Source organism: Serpula lacrymans, assembly GCF_000218685.1.
Source record: "Serpula lacrymans var. lacrymans S7.9 unplaced genomic scaffold SERLAscaffold_4, whole genome shotgun sequence".
NCBI classification, from domain to species: domain Eukaryota; kingdom Fungi; phylum Basidiomycota; class Agaricomycetes; order Boletales; family Serpulaceae; genus Serpula; species Serpula lacrymans.
Window position 1 is genome coordinate 2,152,662 of NW_006763293.1, and position 17,812 is coordinate 2,170,473.

The window sequence follows — 17,812 nt, forward strand, 5'->3', positions numbered from 1 at the left end:
ACAGGATCAGGTGGGGAAGGCACTCCGAATAACATGTACGTCAAGATCGCATGGTTGGGATAGGCTTCCAGTAATGAACTGAGGTTTTAGAGTAGGTGCCAAGCGACGAGTGTGGCTGTAAGCTCTAAAGCGGCTGACCTTCCTAATATGGACGTAGCCGCGGTGCACTGCTTTGAAGTCTTTCTTTCCAGCGGACAATTTGGGCTGTGAGCCTACCATTCTTACACACCGCCATCCATAACTCATTTCTTCGCAAGCACTCCTGCTATCCATGGCACATACGGCTACTACTGAAACCGACCGCCTTCGGAGGTCGTCAGTGTCCGCGAGACTACTACAAAACCAACCGTCAAGTCTGGACAATGACCAAGGCATTCTCGCAAGGGATTCCAAGCAATTCAGCCAAATATAATGGGCTGGAAGAACGTCAACACAATTATCGAAGGCAAGCTGTACCTTGGAAAGTATGTGTCATCATTTCTATATCATGCCGTACCCTTTCTAATTTCACCTTCTCCTCCCCTACCACCAAAGTATCCAGGCAGCTCGGTCGTCCCGCTCACTAAGCGAGCGTAAGATTTCCCATATTATATCAGTATGCAGCGATCAGATACCCGCGGAGGATCCCGCTTCGGGCTTCACGCACTTGCGTATAAACGTTGAAGACGTCGATCACGCCGATCTTCTCATAGAACTCCCAAGGGCTTGTCGTTTTATTGACAAAGCCATTCATAATGGCGGGACAGTCCTCGTACATTGTGTACAAGGTCTCTCCCGCAGTGCCGCTGTCGTAGCTGCTTATCGTGAGCTTCCTGAATCCTTTTTCCTGTTTCTCGCTCACAATATTTCCCGCTCAGTGATGTGTACACGGCGCATTCGATCAACTCAGGCGCTGGACATCATCAGACAAGGTACAGTATACTTGGTCTCACTTTTAGTATAATGCTCACTTTTGGCTTTTATTCAGCACGCGAGCAGATTTGGCTGAACCCAGGCTTCCAAGAGCAATTAGTACTCTTTGAAGTCTGTCAATATGCACCGAGTCCGTCCTGCGGCGTATACACTAACTGGAGGCAGCAAATTCAAAGGCGCCTGCAACCACATTAATGACATCTCATTTGTCGAGGGGAATGCTAAAGAGTTGGGCGGACAGGATTCGTGCAAGAAAAGTAGGCACTCAATAGGGTGCCAAGCCGTTAATATCCTGCTAGTGACATGACTCTAAACATCCTACTAGTAATCCTAGTCTTGTAGAACTCAGTGTATTTTTTCTTTGTTTTGAAATAGTTATGCTTTCTTTTTGCTTTCTTCACTCTACATTTTGAAGACTTTCATGTAGTCTACCATATGTCATTAATTTCTTTCTTCATCCCAACCGTTCATTGCGACCTTGATATCCCTTTAATCCACAATTAGAATAGGTATCAATGTTAGATTCTCGAATGACGTCGTATAGTGGGATCACTACTCCCGTTTTATGATCGACATAACCTGTCCAACCAGCTAACCTCCGTTGGCCAAGGTCTGATCATGATCAAGGGCTGTGGCCTCTCGATCTCTGTTTTTGAATCTGAGTTTTATCTAGCTTTCTTATGCAGATTAACAAGAGATCGTAGGACACCTGTGCCTATGGAGTTTTAGTTCAGATCGAAGGCGGTTCACTACTACAGCTCAAACTTGTGGCTGTGCACACTGTAACGGCTGTCCAACATGCTGCGAAATTTACAGGCTTGCACAGTTATAGTAACTTGGCTTACTTTCCAGTATTGTACTATCAACTTCGCGGAGCTCAAGTTATCAAAGATGGACATAGAAATTCGAAGCTTCGTTCTCACTTAGCTGGAAGATATCGTAAACGAAGCTCGTACGCTTAAATTTGAGATCTATCTTGTATTATCGTCCACACATGGCTTCTAGTACAGGTATGGTCAATTGGGACAGCTTTCGCGTAGGATGCATGATTTATGGATATGTAATTGTATGTTGCAAGGAGGCATCAATGTGGGGGAAATGATCGATTGAACATGCAAATTGTGTGAAACTGCGAGCGAAAGGCCACGATGAAGTGGTTAGCTAAGCGCGGTTCTGTTAGAGGCAGACGTACACTCACTTCAATACATATCAAGCATAGTTCGTGGTGAAAGCAGTTAAAAACTGCTTTCACCACGGACATATACAATCAAAGTGGGGGACCCACGCTATCTGGGGAATAAAATAAGTGTTCTTCGATTACTTGGCGGAAAAGATAAGCGGTAGCGATCCTGTTTGGTGCATGCTACAATCGAGAGCTGGGTTGCTCTAGGGACGATCTAAACACAATGTCTGATTATGCCAGTGATCTTCAGCACGTTGGCTGCGCTGTTCAGGTGCCGCCGGTAAGAAAGGTCGCATGCGAAAGCAAAGGTGATGCTCGGATAAGTGTGTGTTGGATGGACCACAAAACCAGATCCATGGTCCCAACTTTCCCAAATCATAAATGTCTAGAAGTTTTATCCGTGTAATAGTAGGTCTTCAGGAGATGGCAAGAGAGTCGCCATTGCTGGCTTTGGGGGGAGGCATGCCGTTGTTCCGTATCCGAATGAGCCCGACAAGACCAAGCTCGTGGCGTGGCACCTTCCTTACTGGCCATGCAATCCGTGAATGAGAGGCGTTGTATGTCCTCGTAAAATTGCAGCCTCCACGTATTCGAATGGTAGGGGGTACGTGTCAGAGTGGGTCATAATGCAGATAATACAGTATGAGCGCCAGTGAAAGAGGTCACGCTACGAAGATGATTAGCGCCACCGGCGAGCGGAGTCCGAAACGACCTTTCCTCACGATACTTGCAACCCAGACTCGTCTTCACCAGCCTTCACCTCGATTTCTACGAACCTTTCCTTTACGTTCCTCACCCCCGTCTATTATTCGCAATGGGTCTCTCAGTCTCTCGCCTCCTATCTGGCCTTTTTGGCAAGAAGGAAATGCGTACGTGTTTCAAATCGATTGGCTCTACTCAGCAATCAGTTCTGCCCACTGACGTTGCGACTTTATTCAGGTATTCTGATGGTATAATCTTTTGTTTAGAGCCATATCATTTTCATAGTCTGATTGCTGTATAGGTTGGTCTTGATGCCGCTGGTAAAACTACCATTCTTTACAAATTGAAACTGGGCGAGATTGTCACCACAATCCCAACAATCGGTAGGTTTTTTTCAGCCACCGAGGCTATGCAATCTTGTACTCATGACTTTCAGGGTTCAACGTCGAGACTGTGGAATACAAAAACATTTCGTTCACGGTATGGGATGTTGGAGGACAGGACAAGATCCGTCCTCTCTGGAGGCATTGTACGTCTTAGCAACCGCCACCAGTGTCCTTGTCGTCACTCAGTAACTCTATGCAGACTTCCAAAATACCCAGGGTATCATTTTCGTTGTTGACTCTAACGATCGGGAACGTGTTTCGGAGGCTCGCGAGGAACTCCAACGAATGTTAAACGAAGACGAACTGCGCGATGCTCTCCTTCTTGTCTTCGCCAACAAGCAAGATCTCCCCAATGCCATGAACGCTGCTGAAATAACCGACAAGCTTGGTCTACACGGCCTCAGACAGAGAACCTGGTACATTCAGGTTTGTGCCTTTTGTTGCCTGCAGTACGTATCCACAGATTGAGCTCATTCTTAACAGGCTGCCTGTGCCACGTCTGGGGATGGTCTTTATGAGGGTCTCGAGTGGTTGGCGACGAACATCAAGCGTCGGGGATAGTGGTCCACTGTTTTTACGTCTTCCGGGTCTTGTGTTAGCCTTACCGCACTCTACGATCCTATGTGATGTCAAAAACCTATACAGCTTATTACTGAATCCTCGCTCGTCTTGTTCTCATCATTATCCACTCTATTTCCTTTTATTGATTCCACTGGCTTCCCGTTCGTTATACAAGGATTTCACCTCGTTTCCGACATTTCCATTTTGTGTATAAATTTGACCTTAGAGGTTTATAAAACTCCTGGAAAATCCAGGGCGAACAGGAGCGTTTGCGAGCGACATAAATTAAGAAATGAGAACAACATGGGCAATACTAATAGCTAGCGATTTTCTCCGGGGAACAGTCTACCCACTGCATCTGCCTGTTTCCTGCGTTTTTCTCCTTTATCTCGAGATGCATTATCTCTACAGGAAGCACCGTACTTCGAAAGCTTCTCAAGTAACACCTGTAGCCGTTTAGGCTTCACAGTGCTGTATGACGCTTGGCGGATTTGGGGGACCAAGTAATCTTGGACTTTATCATTCAGTACGATGGCAGTCATCTGCGATTGATACGTGAAACCAAGAATTATAAATGATACTGAGTAAACTCACGGTACGAAGCTCGCTAAACACTATGATGAGATGCGGCCTTTTGATGCGCTTGAATTCTCCATCGAGAAAGTCAACATCGACCAGGATGTTAGAAATTGCATTCTCATTGATGGCCGGTATATGTTTCCCCGTCAAAAAATCCTTTAAAATTACAAACGGAGATCATCAGAAGGTTTGTTGGTGACTTTCATAAGAGAGACAGAACACACCATGAGACACTCAGCAATGTATGCTACAGCTCCTTTATAAGCCTCATCCTTATACGTCTCTTCGATTACTAGCGAGTCCACCACAGTGGTGAGCCAGTGAACTAGCTCAAACAAATACATGCTCGGATTATCTTCGCGAGTGTGTGGCGTCCAGTCATACTCAGACAATTCAAAAAAGTCGTCAAGCTTAGACGTAATAAGGCCAGTAATGCGTTGCAGGGCACGAGATAATGTAGCAGAGAAGGAAGCAGAAGAAGTTAGACGAATCGTACCACCCCGTTGAGTCGAACTATATCCAATTTGTTACGTGGTCAACAAGTGACAGCAAGCAAAGTGCCACATGAATCTTACCGTAGATTGGTAAGCGACCGTTCAAGTTCTGAACATGCTACTTGAAAGTGTTCCAGATTAGTGACGATCTGGGCGATCTGGGAAAGTGTTGATGTGCCAGCGAGGCGTTTTCCTACGCTTTCGCTAACGTGATCAGAAAGGAGCTGATCCAGTGACTGCGAGTAGTGGTCAGTTCTGTGAGAACAGTGGAGGGAGCCCACTCACCTTGCTCAACAGCTCATCAATATTTGCGTGATGTTGTGAGACGCCCTCCACAAATTGATAAAATTTCTGAACAAAAGTGCGTATCTGCAGCACAAATTAAGACCAAACAACAACTGCGCTGATGAAGGCGACATGGCGTACATCTTGACAACATAAATAAAAACTTTGGGACCACGGTAAGTTCATAGGAAGGGCACCCCTGGAGATGATAATTTAGTGGGTCCAGTCATAGATATATATGGCGACACGAATACAACGTACTTGGCAAGTTCCTCTTGCTCTATTGGGCTGAGCCACACCATTCCGAGCACGTTATCCCGGTCGGTGGGTTTCGCAACGTACATAGCCTGATGGTCATCTTGCAGCACAATCTGTAAGTGAGAAAGCAGTCAGCTGAAGCTCCAGAGACCTGGCCCAATGATCACATACCGTGTCAAAGCGATGACTGAATTGCTTCTCCAGTAATGCCGCATATTTCTCAAAGAGGACGAGTATGAAGGACTGTAGTGAGTGCGTAGAGTACGTAAAGGACTAATACTTGGACGTTAGTAGGGAAGGCGCATTGATTACAGTATTTGCGTTACCTCAAGAGTCATGATAAACCCGATGAGACACTCTTTTATCTTGAGGAATGCATCGGGATCGGTCTCAGCCTTTACCGAGTCCTCTATAGCAGATGAAAATCGTGTGACAAGAGCTTCCCATAGCTCCTCGACATCACGTTCAGAGCGGAAGTTTCCCGTCGTGCTTAGAACGTGATTCTCGATGATGAAAAAGCCACAAATCTCTTGTGTTAGAGAGATCAGAGATGATAGTGGAAGAGGCGTTGGAAGAATGAGGTCGGATTGGGCCTACTCAAACGGATCGATTACAAGCAATACATGCATAACAAAAAGACGGACCTTACGATCAGCTTGATAGGATTGCCGTAATTCGTCGAGAGAGTCGAGAGAAGTATATATATGTATGCATTGGTGTAACGGTGTGAAATCTACTTTTAATTTCTCGTTGTCGAGCACATTGTCTGCAGATCTTCATTTGTGACTTATTTAATGAGCAATTCGGAAAAAACACTCACTGTCTGTTCTTTCATGGGTTACCATCTCTACGGCACTGCCAACTCGGCTTAATCTCAACATTGGATCTTTGTCTCGGCGAGCTCTCCATCGACGCGTTCGTGATTCCATGGACTCGAGGGCGAACTTGCCAACCTGGCCGCTGACATTCCTTATCTCCAGTAACCATTGTTTCATAGAGGCTGTTACTGCACTCTGTATCTGGTTTCGCAGGGACGGCAATGATGAGAGAATATGCTGATAGAACGGTGTTTGGGATAAAGACGTCGATGGCATACGTTGAATATCCTCTAATGACTGAGAAGTTATCATCGTACCTTGTACGTCAAAATAAGCATGAATGTGCAGTACATACCCTGAGTGCACTCCAATATTTCCCCTCCTTTACCATTTCCCCGACACGATTTACAACGTCAAGAACCCGCAAGCAAGCCTGCATGGTGTCAATTGCTTCATCTAAACTGGAAGCCGTCTTTTTGGACTGCAAAAGCGCCCTCTTCTTCTCCACAAGCCCTCTCCCAACCTGTGACACGCTGGCATCCAAATTTGTAATCTTCTCCCGCAGGTTTGTCGTATATGACTTCACGGTGAACAGGGTCGAAACTGAAGATATAAACTCCTGATAATTGTCGGCACAGATGCTTTCAATTTCACTGTCTTTTGATTCGATTAACCCTTGCAGGTTACGAAGATACATTTCTTGCTGTCTGCCGGCATGTATCTGTTTGATTATTGGACCAAGCTGTTCGAGGTTCTCAGATGACGAAGATGGGTCGAGGAGGTGGATCTGCTGGAGCTGTTGATCAATGCTCTCTTGTGTAAACTGAGTTCGACGTCGAGGCGGCATGATTGATGAATGATGATGACTAGGTCTAAGACTATTTGAGTCTTGCTATGACACCGAGACTGCGATGCACCGCTGCTTACCGAAGCGTTTGTTTGGCAACAGCCTTGGATCCAAACATAGGAACGCTTTCCCGTTCGGGAAAATATCGGTTTATCATCCTTGTGCTTCAACGAACGTGAACGATGTCCGGCCCGATGCCTTTTATCGAGCCATCTTTCCCTTAACAGCTGAAAGGGTCAGGGTACTTTCGGTTTGTACTCCCACCTTGTAGCGCATCTTTCAACGTAGTGGCCGAGGGAAAAGATGCCCACCACAATTCTCACCGTTGATGCTATGTATGCGGGTCAATTCACTGAATCTATCAGACTTTACACTAATGTTGGACTCGTATAGATTATTCGACATGGATGGGACACTAGTCGACTCAACTGCAGGTGTCGTCGGAGCATGGGAGACTTTTGCGGAGTCGTACCCTGGCCTAGACATCCATGCAATCCTCAGCAGTCAGTACTCACACATTATTTTACTTTGATAACACTTTCAAACGCGCTACCTCCTCAGCTTCGCATGGTGTTAGAACCGTCGAAAATCTGAAGAAACACTGTGGAATTCAAGATGACGCAGAACTTGAAGTCAGCACCGCCGAATAATGAAATCTTCATGATTATAATAGCCAAATACCTTATAGAAAGAAGCTATGCGATTTGAACAGGCTATCATCGACTCCTCTACAAAAAATGGACGCAAAGGAATTACCCTACTCTCTGGCGTACGCCCCATCATGGACGAAGTATGTGTTTAACGGATCCAACAGTTCCACCAACCTACTCTGACGTGCTTCTCCAAGTTGCTTCCGGGGAAAAACTACCCTAAGCCCTGTTGGGCTATATGTACCTCCGCCACGCGAAACTATGCATCTTCAGCCTTAAGAGTAGCGGGCATAGCGATTCCAGACGTCTTTGTCGTTGCTGAAGACGTTAAACAGGGAAAACCAAAGTACGAGGCCTTATAGTAAACGAATGACATCTTCTGGTTGCTTACTACTACATTACCGTAGACCTGATCCTTATCTACTAGGGGCACAGAAATGTGGCGTCGATCCTGAAAAATGTAGCTGCCTATCATCTTCTCTCTAAACCAATGGTTGATCAACAATGACCTCCGTATTCAGGTCTAGTAATCGAAGATGCTCCTGCTGGTGTCCGCAGTGGCCAAGCTGCAGGGTGTAAGACCTTGGGTCTTATCACCACGCATACTAAAGCCCAGATGGAAGGTTGCAATCCCGACTTTCTGGTCAACAATCTGTCAAGGTGGGGGACAACTAAGCCTACTTTACTTGCCATATGCTCATATATATGATAGTGTGTCAATGAAGATGACAACCAATGGGATCGAGGTGACGATCAACATAGATTAGATCAATTCCGATCAGCAATAGAGGGATCTCAACTATCATTCTTAAACACAATTGACGCACAGAAGAACCAATACCTGATTCGATAGAAGATGTAGAAGTCATAGTCGATAATAATAAATCGATGCAATCATTTCTTTGCGATTTTTTCCATTACACAGGCAAACCATGAAATGTACTTTTCCTCATAACAATATCGACCCATGATATGGACAATATTCGGAAACATATTACCATACTAGAAGAAGTGTTATGTTAGGTCTTTTCTTGTAAAGAAATAAGCAAACACAAGCAAAACCTGAGTATGTATGCGGAAATATCAATACCACAAGCGAAAGCAGCAATGCGATAGATAACGGAAACAAACGAACTCGAAACAAATTGAACAGGTCACCAGAATTATTATACCATCATCATCAAGAGAGAATCGCCGTGTCTAATACTCGCCCTCCTCTTCAGCATCTGCAGAGTCAGTACCAACTTCTTCATAATCTTTTTCCAGTGCTGCCAAGTCTTCACGGGCTTCGGAAAACTCGCCTTCCTCCATACCTTCACCTACATACCAGTGAACGAATGCGCGCTTGGAGTACATCAGATCAAACTTGTAGTCTGCACAAGTAGTGTGAGCAATCAAAATAATATTCACAAATTGCGGCTTTGGTCTCACCAAGACGACCCCAGGCGGCAGAAATGGCAGTGGTGCTGCAAATGTGCGGTCAACATAGTGTAGACGATATGAAACCCAATTACACTCACTTCGAAAGCATACAAAGGCTGCGACTAGCTTTAGCGAGGTCTCCACCTGGTACATGCACAGGGGGTTCATTGCATATACCCAGCTAAGCACGCCAATCAACGAAGGCTATACGAACAATACCACATAGAACGCACCTTGAAACCAGTCGGGCACCAGTCAACAAATTGGATGGTCCTCTTGGTCTTGATACTTGCAACTGCAGCTTGCACAACCTTAGGAACGACATCACCGCGGTACAACAAGCAACACGCCACTGAAAATAAATTAGAATAATGCAAGAAAGTTGAGCCAAAATCTCGTACTGTATTTGCCCTCCTTGGGATCACATTTTACCTGAACAGTGGTGTTAAAAATCTGCCACACATTAAAAAGTTATCATTTTACCATCTGGTTACCGTGCTCGAAGCAAGAGAAAGTCATCTCAGCAACGGAGTTTTGTTCATGAGTAGCCTTGTCAGCAGACAGTAAGGGTGCATAAGTAGCCAAAGGGAAATGAATGCGAGGGAAACTGGGAGAAATATCAATACATGGACAACAAGTTCACATTAAAGTCAGACTTACGGAACCAGGTTGGTCTGAAATTCGTTAAGATCGACGTTAAGAGAACCATCGAAGCGCAGGGATGCGGTGACCGATGAAACCACCTGTGCAATCAAGCGGTTCAGGTTGGTGAAGCTGGGCTGAGAAACTCCAAGGTTTTTCTTGCAAATGTCGTATATAGCCTCGTTGTCAACCTGAAACGATTGCTGCGTTAGAGTTCCATCTCGAAGGTTTTAATGCAACCAACTTACCATGAATGAACAATCAGAGTGCTCCAGAGTCGTGTGCGTAGTAAGGACAGAGTTGTAGGGTTCCACAACTGAACTAGACATCTGAGGAGCGGGGTACACGCAAAACTCCAGTTTCGACTTCTTGCCATAATCTGTCGACAGGCGCTCCAAAAGAAGAGCACCGAAGCCAGAGCCAGTACCTCCACCGAAGGAGTGGAACACGAAAAATCCTTGTAGACCAGAGCAATTGTCCGCAAGGCGGCGGAGCTTATCCATCACGGGATCAATGAGCTCCTTGCCCACAGTGTAGTGTCCACGAGCATCTTTGCGAAGATATCCCAAAAGATAAGCAATCAAGATCGAACATTGTTTGTGTTTTTTTACGACTTACAGTTGTTTGCCGCGTCCTCCTTCCCTGTTATCATGGTCTCAGGGTGAAAAAGAGACCTATAGGGACCCGTCTTTACTTCGTCAATCGCACCAGGTTCAAGGTCGATGTAAAGTGAACGAGGGACGTGTTTTCCTGCACCAGTCTCAGAAAAGAACGTCGAGAAGCCTTGATCTGTGTTTGAGCCATCCATGACACGACCATCAGGCTAGGCAAAAAGTTTTAACATGCATAGTAGTCGATTAAAGGAGAACACTTACGCTCAAGCCATGTTCCAAAGTGTACAGCTCCCCTGCCAACCACCATCAGTACAATGTTTGCCACCAAGTAACATAACGCTGCAGGGACAACTTACAGCAGGCGTTGCCAATTTGTACACCTGCCTGGCCAACATGGAGAGAGATAACTTCACGCATCTTGTCGTTGTTGATGAATGGTGGATGTGTCGTGGGCGGGTGGTGGAACGGAGGAAAAGGTCACCCAAGAAATGTTCGAAGGGCAAGGGGAGTCAACAAAAAATGTCGCTGCAACGAAATGCCCTTTTAGGCAACAGCCAGAACCGCTCAATGACACCCATAATATGTTTTGCATAAATTCGATTTCCAGAAATCCGGCATTCAGACATTTGTTGGTACGCATACAGACTAACTTATCAATGTATATCAACCATTGACAAGATTCATCGTGCACGCCAGTCATGATTTTTTGTCTGTCCGATATATCATTTGCACTAATTAGAGACAGCAAGGCACAACTTCAAGTACGTGCCCTCAACTAGCTTCATAATCGTTACTAAAATCACACAACCTGCACTACAAGGAGTCGTAATATTTTGTTTCCGTAGGTAAAAAAAAAGATAGAAATGCACGAGGTAAAGACAAATGGATATCAATGGCGGTATACGTAAAAATTCATGACAAAGACAATAGTAAAGAGAATTATAAGCGGACTACGACCTAGCGGGAAAAAAAGAAGCGAAGAAGAAAGCATCTAGTACTCTCCGGCCTCCTCGACGTCAGCCGAATCGATGCCAACCTCCTCGTAATCCTTTTCTAAAGCGGCAAGGTCCTCCCGAGCCTCAGAGAACTCGCCTTCTTCCATACCCTCACCCACATACCAGTGAACGAAGGCACGTTTCGAGTACAAAAGGTCGAATTTATGGTCAAGACGACTCCATGCAGTAGAAATAGCAGTCGTGTTCGACAACATGCACATGCTACGCGAGACTTTGGCGAGATCACCTCCAGGAACATACGCTGGGGGCTCATTGCAAATACCAAGCTTGAAACCGGTGGGACACCAGTCAACAAATTGAATCGTCCGCTTCGTCTTGATGATGCTGACAGCAGCATTGACGTCTTTGGGAACGACGTCACCACGGTACAACAGAGCACATGCCACTAATACATATGTTAGTGTGTGCATTAACATTACAACTACGGCACTCACTGTATTTGCCTTCGCGAGGGTCACACTTGACCATCTGGTTACCGGTCTCGAAGCAAGAGAATGTCATATCCGCTACAGAGTTCTGCTCATGGTGAGCTTTTTCTGCAGAAATAATAGGAGCAAAAGTGGCCAAAGGGAAGTGGATTCGAGGGAAGCTGAGCTAGCTGTTAGCGTAACACACAACTTGAAGTGCGACACTACTTACGGAACCAAGTTTGTTTGGAATTCGTTCAAGTCCACGTTCAAAGACCCATCGAAGCGAAGAGAAGCAGTGATAGATGAAACAACCTGAGCAATCAATCGGTTTAAGTTGGTGAAGCTAGGCGAAGAGATGTTGAGATTCTTCTTGCAAATGTCGTAAATAGCCTCGTTATCAACCTAGCCAATGAGGCGAATTAGACTCGCCGATAGAAGGAAGATATAGTTACAGTACCATGAATGAACAATCCGAGTGCTCAGAGTCGTATGTGTCGTCAGCACCGAGTTATAGGGCTCAACAACAGAGTTGGCCATTGTAGGTGCAGGGTATACACTAAATTCTAACTTGGATTTCTTCCCATAGTCAGTGGAAAGACGCTCAAGGATAAGAGCACCGAAACCAGAACCAGTTCCACCACCAAATGAATGGAAGATAAAGAATCCCTGGAGACCCGCGCAGTTATCGGCCAAACGGCGAACCTTGTCCATTACAACGTCAATCTGCTCCTTTCCGATGGTGTAGTGACCACGTGCGTCTAGGGTACATTGATGAAAACGAGCAAGATAGAAACCAAGGATGCGATTACATACAGTTACTAGCAGCATCTTCCTTGCCCGTGACCAGGGTCTCTGGGTGGAACAAACTCCGGTATGTTCCAGTCCTGACCTCGTCGATCACATTCGGCTCCAAATCAATGTAGAGCGAACGCGGCACGTGTTTACCAGACGACGTCTCCGAGAAGAAAGTGCTGAAGCCATCATCGTTGGCTGAGGGCGAACCTTCAACAAGACGGCCATCGGGCTTTATATTATCGATTAACATCGAATGTGGAATAAAAGAGGAAAAATGGTAATTACACTGAGACCGTGCTCGACGGTGTACAGTTCCCCTAGAAGAATCAAGTGATTATCAGCATCGTGCCACTCATGAGTCATCGATTACAGCTAAAGGAAGGCGAGTGGACGCGTCTTCAAAATATGTTTGCCAGATCCAAATCCACTACTCGATTTGATGCAAATTCATTATACTTACAACAGGCGTTACCAATCTGGACACCAGCTTGGCCAACGTGCACGGAGATGACTTCACGCATTTTTTCGAAAGATGGAGCTGGATTGTGAAGATAGTTTATAAGTATTGTGCCATCGACACGGAACGACGCGTAGAAAAGTACTTACAGGAGTGGACGAAAGTCGAGGATGGGGTGATTGCTCAAAGAAAGGGCCAAGGGTTAAAAGAGCGACAAGCACATGTCGCTTACTTAATATACATTCCCACGCCTCAATTGTATTGGCCCCAGCGATTCCTCTGATTGGTCCGTGCCACCAGGTGCTAACACGAAGTCTGCATGGTGAATGAATATTGTACTTATACGGCTATGCTACACATGTACATCGTTCAGCGTCCTATCCGAATTAAAAACAAGGCTATATGATGTAACATAACGAATGCAATGCGCCAGTGGGACGCTAATAGTTCATGATTTCACGTCACGGTCAATCAGACGACGTTACCCCAATTTTATTCCCAGCCCCAGCCACCAGGCTGCCAGCAGCGCGTACGCCATTACCCGCCTTCATCGAGCTCTTGCGCATGAAGTAACTAAAATACGTAATCAAGTACTGACCATGTCATCGCCTCATTTTGCTCACGTACCTTACAAGCGACTCCCATACTCTCAGTCCATGGATGTGCATGACACTAGTGCGAACCTGCTGTTCAGAGACAGACTGGTCCGGTGGCCTGTATGGATCATCGTTGGGGTCAAACGCTGCCCTGATAGCATCTGATGTCTTCATCTTTGGCACTGTTTTATGTGTGGCGGGAGCAGTGTGGTAGATACTCTTCTTAATGAGTGCAAGTGCTTCAGGCTAAGCGATGTTGTGATTAAACATTAGATAACGAAGCCAGCAAGGGTGACGTACAGTATCGAGCCTTGCAGCTATAGCAGACGGTGGCGGCCTCTCATCTGCGAGGTCCAAGGGTCCCCATCTTCTATCTTCCTGGATCTTCCCGTGGGTTGTGCGCGAGGAAGAACCTGTCGCAGAAGAACTCACTCTTTCCGTCTTTGGACGGGTGGGTGAGCTACCAGTGCGACCTTCCCCTTCAAGTATTAACCCCTGCTCTCTTGCGTGGCTGATCATCAACAGTGCCTTTGCCGTATATTCGAGACGTTTCTTTATAACTTTCTCTGCAGTCTTTCTATAACGCTTGTCCCATTCCTCCTGACCTTGCAGCCACTTGAACAGCGGATCTTCTTTTATGATGCCAACCTCAGCAGGTTTCAATGCTAGCGCTGGTATTTGGTCCTTTGGCTCCATAGCTCGAACGTGCCCCCGGATATCGACACGCTCACGAATCATGAGAACATTTGGAATATCATGCTGTACACGACAAATTGTGAGACACACAGGATAATGAAGTAATTGGCAACAACACCTCTTGGTCACGAACGACCCGTACTGAAGGCATATCTCCGTGGGCCAAACATGGGACCTGCTCTGCCTTGTGATTTTGTATTTGCTTCTCAAGCTCGTCTTCGTTCTCTTTATATAGCTGCACGTCAGTCTTCTCCTTCTGCGATGGCGAGCTCTTTGACGTGGTGTGATGCAGCGGTACTGATTTGTCAACTACCTTTTCTTTATGTTTATGTTTAGGTTGATGCGATGTTTTGTTCTGTTTGTCAGAATGACTATCAGAGGAAATGTGTGAAGCTGGACGATGAAGCTCCGGGAAAGGGTTCTGAGCGAGATGCTCATCAGAATTTTGTGTGACGTGCTTTACAAATTCAGCAATAGATCGATAAGCATATTTCGCCTGCAGAACCTATTGTAAATGGCAGATAAGACACCAAGCATATAGTGCTTACACTATGGGTGAAAATGAAGACAGTCAAGACATGACACATCCCTACAGCACGTTAGTGAGTGGAGACATCACTACTGATAGCAGCAGTTCATTACTTGCCATCAAAGACCTGAAGGTGCACTTTCGTGGGTTTCGTGAACTTTTTAGCATTCTCCTTCTGTCTCCAGCCATCCCTTAATATACCCTCGCGAACAGGATATTCATCTGGGTGAGCAGCGCGATGTGCGAGATATATAATCTCATCACGCAAAACTTCGCCGTCTCCTGTGATAATATACAGAGGGCAGAGGTTACCCAAGGAGCCCTGAAGGATCGGCGAGACGAGTGGATGAGAAAGCTGCCTGCCATAAATGTTTCAACATATATGATAAAAACCATCAGACTCTGAGCTCACTCGGTAGTCGCATATTGCTGGATTTGGGAGCGCAGTTCCAATGGAACACTGTGCGGATCCTTCATGAGTACTTTTGGCGGCTTGGGCTGCCAAAAGTCGATGTCATCAGGGTCTGGTAGACTAGGTCTCGAGTCAGGTCCACGGCCGTCAATGAGACCCTCGCCATGAGGGAGAGAACTTTCTACTTTATAAGTACCGCGTTTATCTGTGTTGGCGCTTGCTCCATCGACCCCACCCATATTGTTTTCCATGTCATCCTTTCCGTGTTCAAAAGACATCATCGTGTCCTGAGGTTGCGGACTCTTCTCCTTTCCTACATCCTTCGGTACCTTTGTGTGACCTTGGGATCGCTTCATCATCTTCTTGACACGCCCCTGCTCTGGCCACATGGTATCAGCATGGCCAGGTTTCGGTGGAGGGTTGCTTTGAGCCTTCGTCACGCGCCCTCCATCTTTAATAACATCGACAGGCCAAAGAACCGAGGGTTTGCTGAGAAAACCATGCGGTGGAATGATATCCTATCGTTATTTTTTTTACCAACATTAATCAACACCTTTTGAGTTTGGAAATTGGTGAAAGCTGGCGGAAAATAAAACTCACAGTTTCGGTGTTCTTCATGATACTCGGAAAACTGTGTGTCAGATCTACCCATGGACTGATGAGAACTGCACCAGCAGGCAATGGCATACCCACGTCGCGTAAGATCGTAAGGACTGTCAGAGCAAGACCACCACCAGCTGAGTCACCTGCAAAGACGATCTTTGAGGCTGGGACTGCTTGGTGTACAGCATTAGGCGGGGGATCAATGAGATAAAGGTCTGAGAATGATTTATTGTTATAGATGACAAGAAGGATGATACTCAAGGAACACCCTTACATGCTGCCAAAACATCTTGCAGGGGGCAAGGCCAAGGGTATTGCGGAGCTTTGCTAGCAAAATATGGTTCAACGATTCGTCAATGTTCTATCATCAAAACACATACCGATAATTGACAGCAAATGCACGTCCCTTAGCTTTGCGGGCTAATTTGAAAAGAATATCATGACCTGAACGGAAGCCAGAGAATGTAACACACCATAACGAAGAATCTGATAGCGATGAGTATCTGCAGGGGGAAAAAGTAAATTCAGATAGCGTTGATACAGATAGTTATTCAAGTTACTTATTGAGCCCCAGAAATACCCTCCTGTGTAGTCAAAGTGAAGATATATTAAAGCAGAGTAACCATTAGGAACGTACCTCCGTGAACGTAAAGCTAAACACATCATCATATATGAGGATTTATTATCATCTCGGAAAACAATTCTTACCATAACTGTTTCTAGTTGTTCCATTCTCTTTATCTCCTTTTGCGAATCTGTTAGCTTCTGTGTACTGTTGATATTGAATTTCTCGTCGCTCAGCTGTCCCTTCTCTGCTATCCATTCGCCGTCGATGCCATCTAATCCACGTACTTGCCACCATTTTTCACCTCCAACAATGAGCTTGAGATCCTCAGGACCAAACCAATCGATGAGGATATCGGCAGCACGATTACAGGAGTAGAATGGTATACGGACAGGACAGACAGCGGCCCATGGCGAGGCAGGCACATGAGTGTTGGTACTAGGATGCATAAACACAAAACAATCTAGGACGGGAACAAGAAGTGACTTACAAAGCTTGAAGAGATTCTACTGTATTCTTTGTCCCCATAAGAATGAATGCTTTCACTATATTGAACGCTCTTGCGCGTTGTGAACGAATTGAATAGCATGGGATTGAAAATGTACATACTCGTCGAAGAATATGTCATCCCTGGCCTCATCTTCTTTGACATGCTCTCTCAACTTCTTGCCCTTTCGTTTTGAATGAGTGTAGAACGTCTTCACGACGACTACCGCACATTGAGTCAGCAAAACGGGTCCGACATAGATATTTCTACGAGTCTCTTACCTGGAGTGATGTTGGCAGCAGCTGAAAATGTGGAGACAGGCATTACGGTTGCTGCAAACCTGAAAGAAGACGAAAGAACAGTGGGTGGAGCGCAGTAGCGTTTAGGGGATGGAGACCAGCAGAACGCTTCGGACTGGAACAAGTCACAATAAGTATTTGCAAATAAGCACGATGCTGGTTTGTATTTGCATTCTCACCGATCCAATGTACATGACGTCACAGTTATTTAAGGAAGACGATCCATGAATGCAGTATTGGTTTCTGCCTCACTCCAAGCCGTATACATTCTGCAGACGACATCAAAAGTAGCCCCGTCCTATGCCTTGCGGCTAACTTGATCACGATCCAGAAAAAGTTCATAGTGCAGTGGGAGGGCTGAAGCATCCCAGGACAGTAAGTTACATGTGGTCGTCCTGCATGAACGTATTTGCATCATTTGATGCGATGTACAAATAGCTATGATGCCGGAAAGACTGGATAGTATCACATGGATCGCAGTACCACATGCTGTCGATTTTAACGTACACGTACTACATCATGATGTACAGTCGCCGCGGCGGTGAGCCCCGATTATTTGGCAAGAGCCTTTGAAACAAACAAACACTGTGGCTG

The 17,812-nt window shown here is 45.8% G+C and overlaps 7 protein-coding genes across 7 annotated transcripts; 2 read left to right on the plus strand and 5 right to left on the minus strand.

Annotated features, from left to right (window-relative positions):
- Nucleotides 1–251: 251 nt before the first annotated feature.
- On the plus strand, nt 252–1,444 carry SERLADRAFT_461849 (uncharacterized protein; the record flags this gene model as incomplete). Its single annotated transcript, XM_007315822.1, has 4 exons — nt 252–464; nt 535–803; nt 858–911; nt 968–1,444. 4 exons carry the CDS (start codon nt 412–414, stop codon nt 1,105–1,107), a joined length of 516 nt encoding a protein of 171 aa, XP_007315884.1.
- Nucleotides 1,445–1,860: 416 nt separating this feature from the next.
- On the minus strand, nt 1,861–2,746 carry SERLADRAFT_461853 (uncharacterized protein; the record flags this gene model as incomplete). Its single annotated transcript, XM_007315823.1, has 2 exons — nt 1,861–2,041; nt 2,111–2,746. The coding sequence occupies one exon, from the start codon at nt 2,472–2,474 to the stop codon at nt 2,310–2,312; it is 165 nt and encodes a 54-aa protein (XP_007315885.1).
- A 734-nt stretch (nt 2,747–3,480) lies between these two features.
- Nucleotides 3,481–7,051, minus strand: SERLADRAFT_461856 (uncharacterized protein; the record flags this gene model as incomplete). Its single annotated transcript, XM_007315824.1, has 13 exons — nt 3,481–3,610; nt 3,669–4,286; nt 4,339–4,479; nt 4,548–4,836; nt 4,899–5,053; nt 5,103–5,186; nt 5,244–5,301; nt 5,364–5,473; nt 5,532–5,633; nt 5,687–5,953; nt 6,005–6,126; nt 6,181–6,475; nt 6,534–7,051. The coding sequence occupies 12 exons, from the start codon at nt 7,023–7,025 to the stop codon at nt 4,065–4,067; spliced, it is 2,337 nt and encodes a 778-aa protein (XP_007315886.1).
- Nucleotides 7,052–7,186: 135 nt separating this feature from the next.
- Nucleotides 7,187–8,554, plus strand: SERLADRAFT_447013 (uncharacterized protein; the record flags this gene model as incomplete). The annotated part of the gene is made up of 8 exons (XM_007315825.1): nt 7,187–7,360; nt 7,419–7,528; nt 7,587–7,657; nt 7,714–7,815; nt 7,873–8,021; nt 8,083–8,135; nt 8,197–8,335; nt 8,388–8,554. The coding sequence occupies 8 exons, from the start codon at nt 7,329–7,331 to the stop codon at nt 8,440–8,442; spliced, it is 711 nt and encodes a 236-aa protein (XP_007315887.1).
- Nucleotides 8,555–8,557: 3 nt separating this feature from the next.
- On the minus strand, nt 8,558–10,854 carry SERLADRAFT_461863 (uncharacterized protein; the record flags this gene model as incomplete). The annotated part of the gene is made up of 11 exons (XM_007315826.1): nt 8,558–9,048; nt 9,107–9,141; nt 9,196–9,278; nt 9,331–9,449; nt 9,499–9,529; nt 9,581–9,704; nt 9,758–9,930; nt 9,988–10,289; nt 10,358–10,562; nt 10,615–10,646; nt 10,710–10,854. The coding sequence occupies 11 exons, from the start codon at nt 10,768–10,770 to the stop codon at nt 8,876–8,878; spliced, it is 1,338 nt and encodes a 445-aa protein (XP_007315888.1).
- Nucleotides 10,855–11,055: 201 nt separating this feature from the next.
- On the minus strand, nt 11,056–13,216 carry SERLADRAFT_461866 (uncharacterized protein; the record flags this gene model as incomplete). The annotated part of the gene is made up of 9 exons (XM_007315827.1): nt 11,056–11,754; nt 11,804–11,958; nt 12,009–12,181; nt 12,237–12,257; nt 12,284–12,537; nt 12,593–12,803; nt 12,860–12,891; nt 13,035–13,112; nt 13,181–13,216. 8 exons carry the CDS (start codon nt 13,093–13,095, stop codon nt 11,345–11,347), a joined length of 1,317 nt encoding a protein of 438 aa, XP_007315889.1.
- Nucleotides 13,217–13,498: 282 nt separating this feature from the next.
- SERLADRAFT_435565 (uncharacterized protein) lies at nt 13,499–17,243 on the minus strand (the record flags this gene model as incomplete). The annotated part of the gene is made up of 15 exons (XM_007315828.1): nt 13,499–13,604; nt 13,659–13,873; nt 13,928–14,386; nt 14,442–14,828; nt 14,980–15,211; nt 15,265–15,782; nt 15,865–16,082; nt 16,142–16,194; nt 16,248–16,287; nt 16,341–16,451; nt 16,505–16,520; nt 16,576–16,870; nt 16,923–16,991; nt 17,042–17,141; nt 17,201–17,243. The coding sequence occupies 15 exons, from the start codon at nt 17,241–17,243 to the stop codon at nt 13,499–13,501; spliced, it is 2,862 nt and encodes a 953-aa protein (XP_007315890.1).
- Between the last annotated feature and the right edge of the window lie 569 nt (nt 17,244–17,812).